Source organism: Antennarius striatus, chromosome 21 (genome assembly GCF_040054535.1).
Source record: "Antennarius striatus isolate MH-2024 chromosome 21, ASM4005453v1, whole genome shotgun sequence".
Classification (NCBI taxonomy): Eukaryota; Metazoa; Chordata; class Actinopteri; order Lophiiformes; family Antennariidae; genus Antennarius; species Antennarius striatus.
In genome coordinates, this window is record NC_090796.1 from 9,163,672 (window position 1) to 9,183,366 (window position 19,695).

A 19,695-nucleotide genomic window follows, 5' to 3' on the forward strand; every position below is an offset into this window, starting at 1 on the left:
AATATATATATATATATATATATATATATATATAATTTAACCAGAAGTTTTTTTTCTTCAAATTATAGCACATTCTATGAATGTTTATTTCTTTTATTTGAATATGCACATTCCCTTTGAACATTGCTAGAGATGTAGGAATGCAGCTCGTCTTATAAAAAAGTTGCATTTTTACTCTAAGACATTTTGAAAAAAAAAATTCTGGTAGTTTTTGAATTAGCATGAAAAATATTTTTTTCGTAACCTCTGGATATTAGCTATGTTGCCAATCTGTATACTGCATTTTAGTTTTTAACGAATTCCCTTTATTATGACCAATTTCTAAAAGGTTTAGCGTAGCAGGATGTAATTTGTATAATCTCAGATATTCTTTATGCAAAAAACACCATCAATTTGTGAAAGTGATATATTGATGCGCCACCTGCACGGTGGCGCAGTGGGTAGCGCTGTCCCAGCACAGCAAGGCGGTTCCAGGTTCAAGTCCCGTTCAAGTTTGCGTGTTCTCCCCATGTCTGTGTGGGTTCTCTCTGGGTTCTCTGGCTTCCTCCCACCTCCAAAAATATGCGCTTCAGGTTAATTGGCCAGTCTGAAATTGACCGTAGGTATGAGTGTGTGTGTGCATGGTTGTTTGGTTCTCTGTGTGGCTCCGCGGTGCACTGGCGTCGTTCCTGGAGTATCCCCCGCCTCACACCCTTAGTCAGCTGGAATAGGTTCCAGCTACCCGCAACCTGCTACAGCTGATGAAGTGGTGAGAAGATGAAAGAATGAATGAATGAATGAATATATTGAAGGTTGTTGTGTTTTGTGTTAACTGTGCTTCAATAAACAACTGTGTGTTCAAGAGTTTCAGGATCATTACTATTTTGGCAAAAAAAAAGGTTTAGATTAATTTTTTTGGCTTTTAGAAACTATTAAACTAACAAAACCAAGCAAAATACACTTGCAGTGTTACATGAGTACACATAGCCCCCACAGTTCATAACTGTGATGGTGTAAAGTCTGAGTTGTTCCTATGTGATTGAAAATGTTTTTGGAGGCTACTGCTTTTAACTTTATTAGCTGCTAAAAAGGTCGGTCATGGACGTGAAACACAGATTCACTTCAACAAATTTCCATTATGGGATGTTTTGCTGATAGGTATGAAGTAGCCAAAGCAGATAGAGATTCATTCATTCATTAATTTAAAGTGCCCGCTTCTTCCGCTGTCATGGATCGCAGGGTTGCTGGACCCTATCCTAGCAGATTTTGGGCGTGAGGCAGGGTACACTCCGGCTGCTATGCCAGTGGATAGATGTAATAACACTGCTTTATCTTAAAAGGCAAACATCTTTTCAAAGATGCCAGTGCGTTTAAATTTCTTTTCTAAATTATCATTAAATTTTACATGCAACCAAATAACCCAGTTTCTTTTAATAAAATCTAAACTTTATTAAAAAACACTATCTAAACAATTAAGCAGTTAAGTACAGAGTGTTACAGTAATCAAATTTTCCTTCTTTAACACAAATGAATATCATTTTTTATTAAATGTTGTTACGGAATGCATGTCTTTTTGCATGTCAGTTTCTTTTTACATGACATGTAAACCTCTGAACTCATTTTCACTTCATTAATTTCTACTTCTAATTTCATTTCTCACTGTTTTTCTTTGTCCGTGATACAAAGAAACATTCCACTCCCCCCTACCCCTGAGTAATGAGCAGTTCCCTGTGATACATATTACCTTCTCTGAATTCATTGCTCTGTCCTTTGCACAGGACCCCAAGAAGAGTACCATTCGAAGGGTTGCAACTGTCTTCAGTATCATAATAACGTCCCTCTGGACTCCTATCTGATTCCTCTATTTCCTCCCTTTCCAGCTCCTCATCATCCCACAGACTCGTCATGACATGGGTGTACTCGGTTCGACCCCCATATTCAGTGTTGCGGAGGTAAAAGTAGCTAAAATTAGACACAATGATGGGTACTGACAGAGAGATGGTTAGTACACCAGCAATGGCGCACATTGAGCCCACCAGCTTACCTAAAAATGTCACTGGGAACATGTCACCATAGCCAACAGTGGTCATGGTGATAACTGACCACCAGAAGGCATGTGGTATACTTATAAAAGGAGTTCCCTCATGGTCGACCTCAGCAAAGTAGATTCCACTGGAGAAGAGGATGACGCCAATTAAAAGGAAGAAGATTAGCAGGCCAAGCTCACGCATGCTGGCCCTGACTGTTTGACCAAGAATCTGGAGGCCCTTTGAGTGTCGAGACAACTTGAAGATCCTAAACACCTTCACCAATCGAATGACCCTAATTATGGCCAAGTATGCTGCTGGAGCAGCGTCATTGCCCTGAGCCAGCTCTGTTCCCAGCGTGACAAAATATGGCAAGATGGCAATGAAATCAATAACGTTCATGATATCCTTGAAAAAGCTTGTCTTGCTTGGTGAGCAGGCAAAGCGAACGAGGAGCTCGAAGGAGAACCAGCCGATACAAAGGGTCTCCAACCAGAATAAGGGGTGATGGAAAACAATGGGAAGAGGGGTCAGGCTGTTAGATGTGTTCATTGGTTGGGAGGGGTGCCTAGAGACAGGGTCCTGATGGATAACAAGACAGACAGGAAGACATGACATTAGTGAATCTGAATTATTACAACATGAGAGCCAACACAGTTTTACTGTAACTTTGTTGTTCTTTCTGTTTAAGTCTCCAATCTCTTTTTGACAACATCGTAGAATCATTTGGCATCTTCAGCATTGCATTTCAATCATGGTTGACCCTATCTTATTTTCATTCCACATGTCTTTCCATCTTGTGTCACTTTACAATGGCGCTTTAAACAGATAGTGGCTGTTTAAAGTGCCATTGAGTTAATGAGCATGAAAATGGATCATATGAATATAAATGGATCAGTTTAATGGGCTGTGTGTGTCATATTAAGTTTAATGGAAGCTAAAGTATTTCTTGTGACTTTCAGTAGCAGGTCAGTGTTCATTATTAAAGCCGGGTGTCTGTGTTGGTCTGTTCCAAGGGTTCTCCTAAAACTAAATATAACCTTGTGAGATCTCCAAAAAGAAACACCAGAGCATCGCATTGCATTGCTCCTCATCCATTTCCACCTTGGTCACCTTCCCAGCCAGCATGGTTCAGTGCTATTGACCTGGAGTTTCAACAGTTTCCTGGCAGCACCCACATGCAGAGGCAGCTCGGCCTAGCACAGCCAGTCCTGGAGGAATGTGTTAACATGACCCAACGTACGCCTGTCATCCAGAGAGACCTTTTAACTTCCTGTTCTAAGACTGCCTGTGTGTTTGGTGATTTGTCTGCCCCTTTTCTAACATACCTAACTGTCACCTCACCCTCTTTCCTTTTTCACCTTGTTTTCCTATTCCACGCCCTGTCCATTACTCCCTGTACTCTTTTACACTTTACTGAATTCAAACTTCAAACCAAAATAATCAATTCACGAGCTCTAAGAATCTCTCATTCACGCTCTCTCAAAAAATGTCATGTTTGACAGATAGTTTTCCATATGACTGTACTTTTCCTCTGGACACACTGTGACTACTACAAGTGTGTTTATCTGCTACCCTTGACATTGTATTCCGTTCCACACAGGCAGCCACACACTTCATTCAAGACATGAAAGCCAGATGGGATGATAGCGTACACAAAACCATGGTGTAAGAATCTAAAAATGGTTGGGTGGTTCATTCTCTACTGTCATAACCTTTGACCTACTCTACCTAAGATTAATTCAAATTACATTTTGTTTTATTTAATTTGTTTTGCAGGTCCTGAGCTGCTGATTTTATTTTTTAAAAGAACTGTAATGCCACCTCCCAACACACTGCACAACACAACACATTTCCTACCTCTGGTGTTTGCTTTTCACTCCTGAATTCGGGCAGGGTCTCCAGGCAGAAGATGATAATGGACAGAACAATCACCATAATACTGATGATGGCTATAATACGTGCACCTGATGAGGACTCAGGATCTTCTAACAGCATCCACAGTTTTTTCTGGATTTTGTTGGTCGGCATCAGGCTCACCTCCTCTCTTGGAAAGCCTTCACCCTCTTTGAAACGGTCCATAACATCATCGCCTAAATCATAGAATTTCAGTTCATCCATGAAGATGTCTAGGGGTATGTTGGAAGGCCTCCGAAGTCTCCCACCTGACTGGTAAAAATATAGAACTGCGTCAAAGCAGGCCCGATTGCGGTCGAGAAACACTTCATTTCGAAGAGGGTCAAAGTAGCGTGACCTCCGTTTGGGGTCCCCAAGTAAGGAGTCAGGGAACCGTGCTAAGGTGCAAAGCTGAGTTTCATAGCACATCCCTGAGACGTTGATGACCAGTCTTTTACCAAACGCCCATCCATGTCTGCATGGAGACCCAGAACGCCGGCTCTTTGTAGTCTGGTTCCCTTTTATCTCCATCTCTCCCTTCTCCTCACTATTGAGCTGGTCTTTCAGCCACTTATCTTTCTCTCCATCCCTCGATCTCCTGCATCTTCTATCGTTTTCATGTGGGTCACTGCTGCTCATACCAGTCAAGGGAAGGTAACAAGCCACTCTTCTGACAATTTGTAGAGCTGGACTAAAAAGAAAACTGTGTCTGAAAGCAGAATGATAGTTTCATGAGTCTGTGTGTGATTAACAACAAAAGGCTGAAGGGGAGATTCAGCTCGGTTAAAGGTCTAGTTGAGATGACAGTTATTTTTATTGTAAAGGTAAAATATCAATTTAAAAGCACGAACAAGAAACATGACTAACCAGTTAGCAAGATGAACATCACAAAACAGGCACTTACCTTCAGTCGCATTAGAACAGAACAAAACATCCGTCCAGCCATGACTAATTTTGTCACTTCTGATTAAGTTGAAGTGTGAAACTAAACTTTACACAAACTTTAGATAAGGAACTGACTTACAGCATCTGGATACTGCATGAAAACCTCTCTTTCTCTCTCTAAACACATATATGTGTAAACATCAAAGCCATTTGCTTTAATGTTAAAAACATGAAAGCAATGACGGTTCCCGGTTTTGATTTATATTTATTTTATGTTAAACATTACATTGAGTTACAATTAGTTATATTTTTAAGTTACGTTTGGTGCTTTGAGGACATTATGCTGATGTGGCCCTCGGTGAAAATGAGTTTGACACCCTTGGTTTAGACAGGAGTGTCAGTTCATGTATTTGTCATTTGTGTCCTTCACCTTCCTTAATTTCTTCTTTCACATCCTCCCATGATGAAAATTCTGAATTCAAGATCTATACAGAATAAATATCCTTCCTCTACAGGACAGGCGTGGTCCAAACTCATAGCTGCACAGCAGCTTCCATGTCAGTTAAGCTGTGTTATGATGTATCACGACAAACTTACGTGTTACATATCCTCTACATGTAGCGTTATAAAATGAATGCGCTACATTTTCTGTGTTGAAAAGGGTATCCATGTGAAATATGTAAAATACCATGAAAAACAATACTATTAAGGCTGGTTTATACAGTTTCCCAATTTTCTTCTGCAATTTCAATAAAAATAGATAACAATCACAGAAAAGTCTATCCTTTTGATCAAAGCAATTGAAACATGAAAATGAATAATGAGAATAGAAAAAACAATAAGAAAAATCTAATTTTATCATCAAATTCTAGTATTGTAATTTGAGTTTGTAGTTAAAAGATGAAAATTAATATAATAAAGGAAATTGAACAAGGACTAAACCAGTCAGATTTATTATCAGTGGTTGTTGGGTTTGAGGTCTTTTCTATGTGTGACCACCAGAGGGTGATAATGTTTTGGCACAAAGGAGGCAAAACTGAAAAGGACATTTCCTTCTAGCTCTCCTCGCTTTCACAATAAATTTATGTCTCACTGCTGTTTGGCCATGCATCACATTTGTCCCTCAGAGTTTACTCAAAATAAAGTCCAGCAGATGTTGAACTGACAATACAGTGTGGAACATCTCTGACATTGGTAGGAATGGGGTTGTGAGGAATGTTCAAATCACATAAAGATTGAATCTTTACAAAAATGTATTGTTCTGACAATAAATTAGAGTTTGTGGTTCAGCTGATGATTTTAAAAATAAAGGCATTACTCCTTTAAGACAGCTTTAACTTTCATGCAGCTATGCAGAACAATCATGGCATCTGAGATGGCTCCACATCCTGCACCACCCCAGAATCATCACCACATAGAAACAGGAGGTGGGAACCATAAGAACAAGACAGACTGCTCATTTGGACACATAACTGTGACCTTACTGGTTCTTACTCCACACTGAAAAAATGGATATAAGCATTTTCTGAAAAGTGCAGCTAATTTTCTGCTTAAATTTGATGTCACATTTGTTGTCCAGTTCAATCGGACAGTCTAACTTTACAATTAACCTATGTGGCAGGTTATGTAGTGTGGATCTAATTACTTAAATTTACATTAAAAAAAAGACTTACTTGGGATTTAATTTGATTGGCTGAAACCTCCTATTTTGCATATTTACCAATCATATTTTATTCATCAAGACCAGAAGCATTTGGTATCACCTAGAAATGTTATGATGGTATCCAGCTTTGTGGATATCACAAGTAACAGTTAACGTTGCCTGATATCATCAAGTAAGGAAAAAGGCATTATCTAATCATTCTCAAATATCATGCCACTGTATATTTGATGTCAAAGGCTAAGAAACTTTACAGTGTTGTGGAACTGCAGGCATCATTAGACGCCATGTTTCTAAACTTCCTGTCACAAACTAAATGTGCCATCCTTTAGTTTAATGCAGGCCTTTGGATTTTCATTGCATCCTCACTTCAAGACAGATTATATCACTGTCTGTGGTATCCTGTGCCTGACAGGCTGATGAACAGTCAGTACCAAATGTAATACTCAAAGACATTATGCACAGAGGCACACATTCCATCATTCACCATCCCATAAGAAACCTTAAACAAACCAACACATCAGTGATGTCACTTTTTCATTTATTTTATCTTCGTTTCAAGGATTTTAAGCAACTTTAATGTCTCTGAAAAAGCATCTCATGACTGTTGTTCATTCAAGCTGCTATGGTGATTGGTTCACATTGGGTCGCATTGACATTCATACATTTTAAGTCTCAATAGTAGAAATATGTTCAATTATGACACTTTATTGATATGTTTCTATTTTTTCGTCAAAATATAAAAAGATAGATCATGAACATTCCATTGAAATATATTTTTTACAGTTCTTGATGAGTTGCTCTTTGTGTTAAAACATTTCAAAAATAAAATCCAGCATAAGTCACAACCAGATGCTCCAGTGACCACCTCCTCACCCCATTCACTCTCATACTAAGACCATAGCACAATGGACTAGTACCTAAGTCTGTATTATAGAATCTGATGGCATGTTCTGATCTTTGGAATGTTTATGTGGATGTGTGATGTCGTCAGTAACATCATGTCTATGTCTATCAATATTACTTCTGTGGCATTTGAAATGTTGCATCTAATTAAAATTTGAATTTAAATATATAAAAAAATCTATGATAACATTTCCTCTATAACAACTGTGGTCTTAACAGTTTGCAAAATAAAATATTTTTAGATTACCATGATTGCTAAGTCACTGTATGGAGAGCCATAAAGCCACTATACATGTGGTTGCAATCATCTGAACTGATGACAGAACATCTGTGTCTCAGGGAGCATACAGTTAGTGTCAATCAGTGGCATTAGTGGTGCAGATTGCATACAATGTCCTCAATTTAAAAAAATAAAAATAAAAACAAAAAACAAAACAAAAAGAAACAGGAAACATGTTCAACAGAAATCCAGGCACGTAATGAAAAATGGTGGATGTCATTCAGGGTTCACATGACACCAAACAGCTGTAGAGGACATGTTACATCACATATTAGCCATTAGCTAACAGTGGCATCTACTTACTGTGTAAAGCATTCTTGTAGTTTTGGTTACATGAGTATTACACATTAAAACTTTTGTAACAGACTGAAAACCTGATGAGATAAAACAGACTTAGCACTCTCAACATTGCAACTCCTTCTGTTCAACGTGACCAAATCAAATGGCAGTATTATGCAATAGAAAAGGAAAGACATCTTTTTCAGCCTGGATTTGGCAGAGCAGTCACAACACACAGAATGAAGACATGGAAAACTGAATAGTGAAAACTAAACAGGGACACAAACACTACTTGGCCATGAAAACACAAGCAGTTGTATGATGCACAAGGTTTTTGCAAGTGTGAGCACCGTTGCTAGAAGTTCACCTCTGAAATATTCATAAGCATCTTTGTGACCACTGAAGTCAAAGATGCTTGATGCCTTCCAAAACGGGAACTGTAATCAAAGGTATTAAAAAGATATGAGACCAAAACAAAATCCCATGGACTGGTTTTACAAATAGACATTATAGAACCTGAAAAGCTTGAATCGTCTACATCACACATCAGAGTCTCAAGTGCTGATGAACCTCCAAATGCAATGTGATAGGAATGGACAAAGGACCATTCAGCTGCCTGAGCTGAGCCCTGTACCAGCAGGGCCTGAAACTCACTTTAAATAGCAACTCAAGGGTGCACCGCTTGGAGAGCACACAACAATGAGATGGTTTTTTAAAATTATTATTTCAGCAAGACTCTTTTTTTTTTTAACATCAACTTCCCATCAGTGGACACTGGTATCTTTCATCTTCTCTTTTTCACAACACTTCACTGACATCATTTTGGAAGCTCTGGGTCTCTTTGATTGGTGCTCACATGACTGCATTGTGTCCAGTACTGAGCTGCCAACTAGCCGGCTGGATGGCGGTTAAGTCCATGGATAATGACGCAAAAACCTGACCATTTAAAAAAACGAAGATGAGCTACCTCTACACACTCATGCGGACACTGTGAGTGCAAGTAGTTTTTCAGTTGCCTCTCAGAGGAAGACGTTTCTGCTCTACAACACGGCACAGTGTTCATAGTTATCAAGACTGGATTCATGGTCAACAATGTTAGGAGGCTATGGGGATATGTCAAGACTCTGCTCCCCCTCGAGAGATTATCAAGTCATAATGCATGCGTTTTCACACATCACTGCGAGGGGTTCACATTATTGTTGTCTATATACTAGAATTTATGATAGAAAGGAAATAGCAAAACACTTACATCCACACACACCATCGACACACCTGAGTCCTTTAAGACCACATACGAACTTCGGAATGGCAGTGGGTTCCATGCAAACCTGAAATCTCTCTTGATTGTTCACCAATAAGTGCGCCCCCCTTCCTCGCGGTTAATGCGTTCCAGGAACCACCCGCGATTCACGTATTCCAGGATAGAATGACAAATTATTTATCTTATTATTTATAGTAAATTTAAACGTTTATGAACCCTTCCCATACTGATATTAAATGACCTTCTATCTGTATTACCTTTTCCCACACTCTTATCGACTGTTTTAAGTACTTTCGTGTCCCATGTAAGTCCAAGACTGACGGAACACAGCGCACTTCCGGATGCCGTCATCCAATAGAATGCGCGTATGGTATCAAGTGACTACCTAACAAAAATCCGAGATGAGGTGAAGTCACGAGCATTGGTGAACGAATATGGGGGGCGCACTGTAATATATTTCTTAGTCTGTTATTGGTCTTAATAGGATAACCTGCACTTGTGCTCCCATTTTTTTCCTACGGACAAGTGGCACAGAACTGCCTATCCCAGCAAAATTCTGCCACCGGATATCCAAGGCCTTTCGCAAATCTCCTTTACACTGAAGCGTTGAAGATACGGTTGAGGTTCTCCATTTGCCCTGCTACAATCATGTGACAACTCTTGTATTATTGCAAAAAAAGCAAACAAGAAGTACTAATAAAGCAGTCAGAGTTGTGAAATGAAGAGCTGTTGTTTTAGATCTGCTGATGCAGACGCTGCTACGGTTGTGCAAATGATTCAAGGAGAAAAACAGACTTTGAACAACAAACATCCTTTGCACAAATGCTATAGTTTAGCAAAGACTTGAATGATCACTGTCAATTGAATGGTTAAAAAATACACTGCTGGATGGGTAACAAAATAAAACTATGGCAGCAGTTGAAAACACTGGACTGAGGAATGTAGGGCAGTAGTAGCAGAGAGATTTCATCTAACAAAACAGAGTTCAGGGTGTACTTTGCAAACATACATTTCAATATTCACATTTTTTTACTTTTCAAAACAAAATATAGCTCTTCTCTTTCATTATAATCTTTTTTAAAACATTAATTGCATATAACTTTTTTTAATTAATTTTATATATACTTTTTTGTATCTCTAGCACCCTTGTCTTCAACTAAGGGTTTGCAGAAAAGACAGTCATGCAAAGTAGTCATGCTGGTAAACAAAGTTACAAAAATGCATCATTGTTTTTTTCATTTGTTCATCTCATCGTCCATCCGTTGTCATCCCGGTGTCTTTACAGGCAAGAGTCTGAAATTGTTCATTGTCTTTCAGAAAAAATCCTTTTCCTGGTCCTTGCAGGGAAACAACATCTTCGGCTGCCACCCATGAATATTTTTCCAGGAATTTGACTCCATTTCATGATGCCAAATTTCATATTTTATGTTTCTAACATTGTATCAGATTGTTTTACCCTTTCCTTCCATTAAGGACCTTTTCTGCACAAAACCCCCTCCAAAGCCATGGACGGTTGATTATCAAAATATAGATTTATTCCCTTTGTACACTTCCACACTACCTGTACTCTTGATCCATCCCCTTTGCTTAGGCCCTCCTTTTCTTAATTTGCTTGAGAAGCAGTCGTCAGGGGCCAAAAGAGAGAGACAGGGCAGTATTCATATGGGTTTCCTGGTGCCTAATGGGAAGTGTCGCCTTTTGCTTTTGTGTTTGGGGGGAGGGGGGTTATCTTTATCTGATTGGTCCTTTTCAAAATTACAACACAGGATTTCCAGCTGATGGATAGCTTCAGAAGTCTTCTTGTTGTAAGAATGGTCTTTTGTTGTAATCACATATAATAAATAGGCAGGTTTAAATCCCTCAATACTGCAGAAAGACAGTCTCAAGGACTTGTCTGTCTCCAAATCAGTCTTTTTGATTCCCATGGCCGGCACTATATCAATCGAACATGGGGGTAATGCTGCATGTTGAGATGGGATTCTAATGGCAGTTAAAGGACTGAGTACTTTTAGAGGAAGAACAAACCCCATTGTAAATTAAATACTTCTACTAATCAACTGTACATTAGCGGTCAATCAGTGAGTGCATGCCACAGGACCTTTGGTATCCCACATGGATTTCCGGGCACACTCGTGGCAGTATATGAGAGATAAAGCGGAGATTTTTGTTCACCATTTTCTAATGGTGAACTTTACAGATGAGTCTAAATGAACAAGAACGGCCGTGCATGTTCAGTTTTAGTTGCTACGTGTGCTTTGTTTGTTGTTTTTTGTTGTTTTTTAGTTGCTACGTGTGCTTCATAGTTTGTGCTGTTTTTGATTAGATCAGTTCTTTTAAAGAGGTTTCCGTCTAATATTTTTTTAGTAATGCTAAGTGTTTCAGTGAGTAAGACCAATAATTTGTCTCTCATGTAGTTTTTTCTTCACTTGAAAGGTACCCAAGAGAAAATGACATCTAAAAAATCCTTTGAATGCATAACTTCCTTTGTCTTTGAACTGTTGATGGTTAAGTCAAGTTATTCCCAGCCAAATGCTACAATATCTTAGCAGAAATGCTACATGGTTCATTCAGTCCTCTGTGGAGACAAATGTTTTTAGTTTTTTTTGGAAATGTGAAATTGCTCAGTTCGTCAGCACTGGAGATGGTACTGAGTTGGTCATCATACAGGATGGCAGGTATAATGTTATCAGAGATATGTCATCTGGAATGTGTAATCAGGAGTCCTTTTCACCTCCCAAAGTGAGTCAGTGCAAAGCTCTGTTCAGTTGCCAAAAAAAAAAAATCGGGGCAAAAAGGTCAGACAGCTGTCAAAGTGTGGTTGGAGTTCCAAGAGGCTGCTTTGGTAATGTGAGGCGCAGACCATAAGACTTTTTAAATTCATGATTAACCTCTGGTCTCCCTCTTGTCACCCCAAAGATCTCCTTTAAACTGTCCATCCCGTCGCTTATGCGGCTCCCAAATTTGTTTTTATCGCTTACTGACTCCTCATTAGAGAGAAGGCGAATGCTAGAAACTTAACACTGTGAAGACAAGAACAGAAAACCATTATTAAGTTCAGAAAATAACAACACATTTCATAACAAAGTTGAATATGTCACATGACAGCTTAGCTCTAGATTGGGCTATAGAGGAAGCGCTTTACCAGTACAAACCAATTATGGTCATATATCATGTTTCTTGTTATCTGAATTAAAATTTCTCACTTAAATAGATTTGCATACCATAGTTCTATAATGTAACTAAAATTACACATAATATGGAAGTAATCTTGATTACCATTACCTGTAAACTGCTGGTTAACAGTGCATGTCAGCATGAAGTACAAACATTTAACATTAATGAAAACTGTGCCACAGAAAAAAAAAGTATATCTCCAACATACAGACAGTTGGCTCATAAGAAATGACAATGGTGGATGACAACACTTGACAAAGACTGAAACAATTTAACCAGCTCTACAACCTCTATTCTGTTAAATCACAATTACAAATATATATACAGTGTGTATGTATGTACAGTATGTGTGTGTGTGTATATATAGTGTGTGTGTATATATATATATATATTTTTTTTAATATATATATATATATATATATATATATATATGTATGTATGTATTTTTTGTGTGCATAGCTCTTCTTGTTCATACTCAACGCTGTTCATGAAAGTTTCTGACAAAAGAAGTTTTAAGTACTGAAATCAAATGACATCATTTGACAAGGCTTAACCTCCTACTCCAATGAATCATACAAACACATGTAAACTTGACCTTTAAATTTCCTTGACTACTGTTATAGCACACAATTGTTGTATCAAATACACTAGCATCATGCCTACTACTACATCTATTGTGGACTCACCAGCAAATATTAACCCCAAAAGAAATATTAAAATTTATTGCTGTCATATTCTTTCCTGTCCGTCTTTTTTCACCCCATTTATGTCAATTTCCAATTTTTGGCTGGAGATAAAAGCTTTTACCAAGTTATTTTTAAAAAAAATAACTGACAGTAAAGGCCTTCATTCATTCTATAAGGAGGTACAGCTTCCATTATGAGGGAGAGTAAACACCTATTAAATATGTTATGTAATCCATTATGGAAAATCTCTGCTGTATTAAATAATATATTTTGATGGAAAGTCCAAGTTTTAAATGAGTCCAGTCCAAGTATTAAATGAAGATGTAATACCACATCTCATCGAGAGGATCGAATTAAGAGAAAAATGGAATGATTAATATAAAGGCATTATTTACAATTTAATAATTTCTTTGGTTATAAACAAGATGTTTCTGTTTTTATGCCACTAACAATAATTTTTAGTTAATATTTTAAGTTTAAGCATACCATATAGCTAGAAATTTACAGATTCACAAAACACTGTCTTCAAATAGTTGTGCAAAGTACTCTGTGGTGCTCAAGCCTAATGGTAACAACAACTATTAAATGTAATTTTATAACAAGGGGACTGATAGATGTTTTACCTAAGTGTGCCCTTCCTAATGCTTCTTTGACACATCTCATGATAAGGATCATGGCACTAATTTAACAGAAATTACAAGCTAGACATTGTGACAAGCTGTCACAATGTCCTAAGAAACAGTTGTTCAAATATACAGAGCAGCAGTTAATACTTATTCCTATTATTAGTACAGTATAACCAAATATTACAGCTGCACATGCCCCAGAAATGCCTTTCAGGTAGAAATTACCTACAACCACTGAACTATTTACATTCAAAAGACATTTACATTCAGTAAAGATCATTCAGCCAGTGGTGGACCACATCTTGTCAAAGCAAAGGATGCAAAACCAAGAGCACTCTTGAGTGATCACATCACACTGAATAAATGTATATCTTTACAAATAACTAGGCCATATGGCAATGATTTAAAAAAAATAAACATGTGGTATGAAAAGGGTTAGTTTGGCAATTTTAGATGGCATAAAAGCTCAACCCTATCCCCAAACACATAAAGCATACATAGATATATTAATTTCATATGACTTTAATGTATTCACATGTGTAGATACAGATATGTACATATTCAATGATATCCACTGACCTATTAAGCATTGCTTCAAAGGTTTAGCTAGTTGAATCTAGCTAGTTTGCATGTACCGCTAAATTGACATTAGAGCCTGCAGGGGCCTCATAGAGGCATTCACAACATGTGACTGTTTTGTTCACTTAAACAATGTTGACATCAGAGTGTCCTGGTGATTTACGTTGGCAACATATTGTGACAATCTTGAGTTTCATCTTACTACAACAGGAACTAAAATATGATCTAATATACATCAATAATCATAATGCCAAAATTAGAATTATCATGTTGTTCAGTCACCTATTGATAATCAATTATAAAAGTAAAGAAAAGAATTTCAATGCAGATATATAGGATGATGAACAGTTTTGTAGTGATATAGAAGAGGTGCATTCCAAATAAAAATGCATAATCAATAACTGTATACGAATTATAACATCCACATTGTGGAGTCATTATATGACAATACAGCCTGTGTCCCCTTATACGTTTTAACAAGGGGTTTGTGTGCTGAAACAATGATTAACCTTTGAGGACTAAGCCAATCAATGAGTGTCATTTTGCACTTTGCTGTAAATTGTTCTGCAAGTTAAATCAATTTAAAAACATGTGAACCCAGTGTTTCTGTGACTTTCCTAAGTTCAAGGTCTGCATAAATGATATCAACATTATCAAAAATCATAACACTGTATGTATTAATTTTCAAAGATTAACTTCTGGAAGCACATTGATGTTTTAGGTAGGATGGCAATCAGGAGAAACACAGATACTGATGGTAAAACCATGAGTGTGGACACACTGTTATATCTGCAAAAACATTTTTCTTCCTGGTGAACTCAGTCATAGCACATTAATGTTCGAAGATATTTAAATAAAACATTGCATCTTTTTGACAATTATTATTTTAAACAATCAGTGGTACAGAAAAGGGATTTCATACAATAAAGTACATGTCACTGGTACAAGGGACAAAAATAAAGATTAATATTTTACAACAAATATTACAAGACAAATGGCTTGTGTCATTGTAATACTTTCACATAAACTAAATAACGCATAACATACTGCCTGTAATGTGCATTTTAAAGAATTGGACACATCTGTGTATTGTTGACTCTCTCCATACAGCTGCATATAACACATGAATGGGGATTCGTCCGCAGTGGACGTATGGACATGGACATGGATACAACTGGAGGACAAACCACATATAGGCTCTTTAAGGTTACAGTGTGTCATCGATCTGATCTTCAGATCTCCACTGAACAGTCAAGCATGATGTTCAAGCAAAGATAGACAACAAGAAAATCAGCATCAAAGAATCAACAACCTTCTGAAGAGATACTCATATCTCCTAATTTGCTCCATGTGGAGGAGAGAGTTGCCATCTCACTCCTCTTAAGGTGCTGCCACTCAACACTTCAGGGTGTCCTGCTCTGACATCTAACCAGCTCTTTGTGTAGCCCAGTGGTAGAAACCAGCATGCTAGTTGTAAGCTACAGGACATGCTTAGTGCCTGAGCCCAGTATGAAGCACAGTGGGGGTGTGCTTTTGTTGCAGTTCATGCGTCACTGGTGTAGGTCTGAACTGGAAACTGTAGTTTTTGGTGGAAAATCCATGAAATGCCAGGAAAAAGCAGGGAAACTCCAGCCAAAATAATCTTGTTGTGAAATTTATCAGCACAATACTTTGAGGTGACACGTGGGAGTGCTCGCTTCCCCATTTTGGTTGCTTCTCTGTGTAACACCAAGAACAGTGCAAACACAGCAAAACACATGAGGAGAGCCAAGGGGAAGTGTCTCCTCCCTGCAGCATGCTGTGCCAACACATGGTTGAGAAACACATAGCATCTAATACATAAAAGCAAGATCAGTTTGTTACAGCTAACAACAAATGCCAATTGTTGTTCCAATAATGAAGAAGACCAAAATATTACAGTAGTTTCGGTCATTTTGACATTTATCAATCGAGATAAAGGGGATAGTTGGGATCCTCCTGCAGTGGTCATAAATTCCACCTGTCGTCCTTTATTGCATGCCGACAAAGACTGAGAAAATCATATTAATAATGTAATCTGCAATCACAGCCCAATAACACTGACATGTGGAGCTGCACAAACAAGCCAAAATAAGAGTGTCATCATTAATTAGAGTGTTTCACCATGGCTCTAACCATATCATGTTACCTGCTTAAATGAGAGAATATAGGTACTTTTGTTTCAGTAAATATTTTCCTCCTCAGCTGCATAGCCTCCAGTGTGTTCATTCCATGGGGAATGTAAAGATTAGCCCTTTACAGAGGAGGTCTTTCTGTGTCTGATGGCTCGAGCCCCTGATACATGAACTTAACATGTAAACATGTAAAGAGTCCAGTAAGTGAGTTTAAAAGCAACAATACATTGACCATGTCTGTCATCACACAGAATATCTTGTGAACTGACTGTCATCATTTTAAAAGAGAAACAATTAATGGGGTGAACTCTACCAGCACAAACAATCCGCCTGGTAAGAACATAACATGACTTCCGAAAAACACTTTATCCTGTCCACATGCATAAGTAACAATGATGTTTTTAAAAATCTCCACCAAGGAAGCTGTTTTAAAAAATATCTCTTTTCAACGGCCAAAAATTCCATTTATGAGTGAAAGTTACGCCAAACCACAAAGAAAAAACTCAATTTTCAAAAACACACATGTAGTAGGGGCCTGAGTGGGATGGGGAAAGCTCCATCAGCCCTCTAAGGTATAGTGTCTCATAAATGAAGCCTCTATGGAGCAGTGGAGACTTCCCATGGATTTTGATATCCTCATTGCACAATTGTAGAGACACATGGAGAGTTAGGGCTCACATTAGAGCCCTTGCTGGGTCACCTCGGGACTTCGGTCCTGAATTCTCTGCACAACCTTTGAGCAAATTAAGTTAGGAAGTTTCACACATTCCATTTTTGCTTTCTACTTCATGGTCCCAGACAGCTGGAGACCTTACTGTTGTGGGCGATGCCTGTGGCTTTCGACTAGCATGGCATCACACCAGCTAGCTCGAGTGACCCTTTCACTGCTATGATTCCTGGCCATTGCATGTTGCAGGGTCAAAATTTCTCTGAATACGGTCTTGTTCAGGGTTTTTTATAGTTTGGATGTAGAATGTACTGTCGATGCTTTCAGGATCCTGTGACCTCTCCCCTGTGTGTTACAGAATCCCCATACCCATACAACATACAGCTGTGTGGAGATGTCTCTCTTGGGCAAATACACAATAAAAACAAAATCAGATAAAACATTAACCCCTCACATGAAGTAGAACTAAAGCTAAAAACCTGATTATCCTTACTGGATGCTTTCATGTCTGTTTTGCATGAATAAACAAGCTTTGAGGAGATTACATTGGCAGTAAAGTGCATTTTATTTAAAATATATACTTAATTTTATAACTAAAATTGATTTTATTTCTTTATAAAATGTAAGCAACTTTCCGGTTATTTAGAAATGATTAATATCTGTGAAAACTAAATTGTGTTCCTTTGTAATAATACAGGTAGCACGTAGCTGGCCAAGTTGCCCAACAAAGTCAAACTTCATCCCTCAAACTGTGATTGTTATGATTGCTGAGAAATTGATAATGATAAATATATTAAACAACATTTTTTATAACTGAACACAATTTTTAACTGTATACCATAAGGTAACATTTGCATATATGGGGTCCTAACAGCAATGTACAAAACAAAAACAATCAAACAACTAAAACATACCCAATATTTAAAAAAAAAAAACTATGTTAGGATGCATAGTTGAGATGGCTCTTACGCAACAATATTTTCATTTGTTTAGTACCTATTTAATTAAAACCAAGGTTTTTGTTTGTTGCTCTTTTTTATATCTGACATCACATAGCTTTGCTGTGTAAACTATCATCAATAAATGTCTGATGGTCTAAATGGGAAGACAACAAAATTGTGTGTTAACACTGAGACTTCTATCAATCAAGAAGTCTATCTTTTTAGACAATTGGCAAATTGACATCTACACTGTACATACATCAATATTCACAAAAGACAGGAAGTAGGAACCTATTTTTTTTGGCTAAATTAACTGAAATATTTTCTTTTGTGGTCATTTCCCTGGACATTATTGCAATTTAGTCCAGAATGTTGAAAAGTGAATGTCCAGACATCTATACACTTAATTCTAAGTTTTAAAACGTAGCTGTGCACATTTTTAAACGTATGACACAGTTTTATTTACTAACTAATCCAAAAAAGTTTGGATTTGGACATTTTTATATTTATATTAATAACTTAAGTGAACAATTAACTTTAAAGCAAAAGTTTGTATTTCACCCCATCAGCTATCCTGATGCATGCGTCATAAACCATTAAATTCACAAGACAAGAGGTCATTCTTTCTACATTCAAGTTCATTTTACGTTATTGCTATTGTTTTTGTTCAGTGAACAATCCAAAATGAGACTTCAGTGCAATTAGTCCGTAGCTAATCCACTGCATCTATTATTATTCAATCTGGACTTCCTATCTGCTACAAAATGGAAGGGATGGGGGAACGACAGCGGCGCAGCGGTCCTGGAGCCTCATAGGGTTCAAAAGGTGGGCTCGTGATAGGAGCCAGCCGCAGCGATGACCCTGCCATTCCTGAAATGTTATTCAAGCTGCGTGATTTCTCGTTGCTTGTCGCTTTAGTAAAATAATTTAATTTATTTATCAGTTAACATGATTATAATTGAAAATAATTTGGCATGTTATGAAAAAATGTTCCATATTCAGGAAATGAATTTTGAAAGTAACATAGTTTTGAAACATGAACATGAGGTTTAAGATGTTGTAACAAGAAAAAAAAAATGAAAAGAGTAAATTTGACATAAATGAACAGTTATAAACAATAAAGACATATAAAGGAGACACAGACAAAGAGACACAGACAAGACAGACAGGACAAGACAAAACAAGAAAATGCGAGTTATGACATGTCCTTTTTTTTCAAAACAAAAAAAGCAAAAGATTCCTTAGATATTAATAAAATTAACGAAAGCAGATCATTTGAATAAAGCACCCGACATTTTATCGTGTGATGCATAAAATGTGCAATGTTCAGGTGTTTTAGACAAAAACTAAATTACTTAAAAAACAAACCAGTAAATATTCAGATATCAAAGACAAAGTGAAGAAGTTGACCACACAAAGTTGTAGAAGAAAAAAAAACACTACTGAAGTTGTTGAAAAATAATCAATTGATTTGCAGTGTGCTTTATTATTAGCCCTATTAATATTTGCTTTTGGTTCCCAGAAACTTCTAATGGCCAACATATGAATGTTCACCCTGCAAAACTTAAATCAAAATCCTGTCACCCAGTAATCCAATCCTGTAATGGAGATCAATTGACATTTTCTTTACAGCGGGAAATGACACAAGTTAAGACTGAAGAACTCTGTTTGTTCAAGTGACTTTAAGGAATAACAC

General features: G+C 37.4%; 2 protein-coding genes across 4 annotated transcripts in view; both read right to left on the bottom strand.

The window, feature by feature from the left end:
• Positions 1-1,537: 1,537 nt before the first annotated feature.
• Positions 1,538-4,541, bottom strand: LOC137588883 (potassium voltage-gated channel subfamily A member 1-like). Its single transcript, XM_068306199.1, has 2 exons — positions 3,867-4,541; positions 1,538-2,588 (listed from the first exon to the last, which is right to left on the bottom strand). The coding sequence occupies exons 1-2, from the start codon at positions 4,539-4,541 to the stop codon at positions 1,683-1,685; spliced, it is 1,581 nt and encodes a 526-aa protein (XP_068162300.1). The 3' UTR covers positions 1,538-1,682.
• Positions 4,542-6,971: 2,430 nt separating this feature from the next.
• Positions 6,972-19,695, bottom strand: part of LOC137588882 (voltage-gated potassium channel KCNC1-like) — a 48,057-nt gene continuing 35,333 nt past the window's right edge. For all 3 annotated transcript variants that reach the window (XM_068306196.1, XM_068306195.1, XM_068306197.1), the window contains one exon: positions 6,972-12,193. In XM_068306196.1, coding sequence (XP_068162297.1) covers positions 12,180-12,193 — 14 coding nt within the window. In that variant the 3' untranslated portion in view covers positions 6,972-12,179. The remainder of the gene's footprint in view (positions 12,194-19,695) is intronic.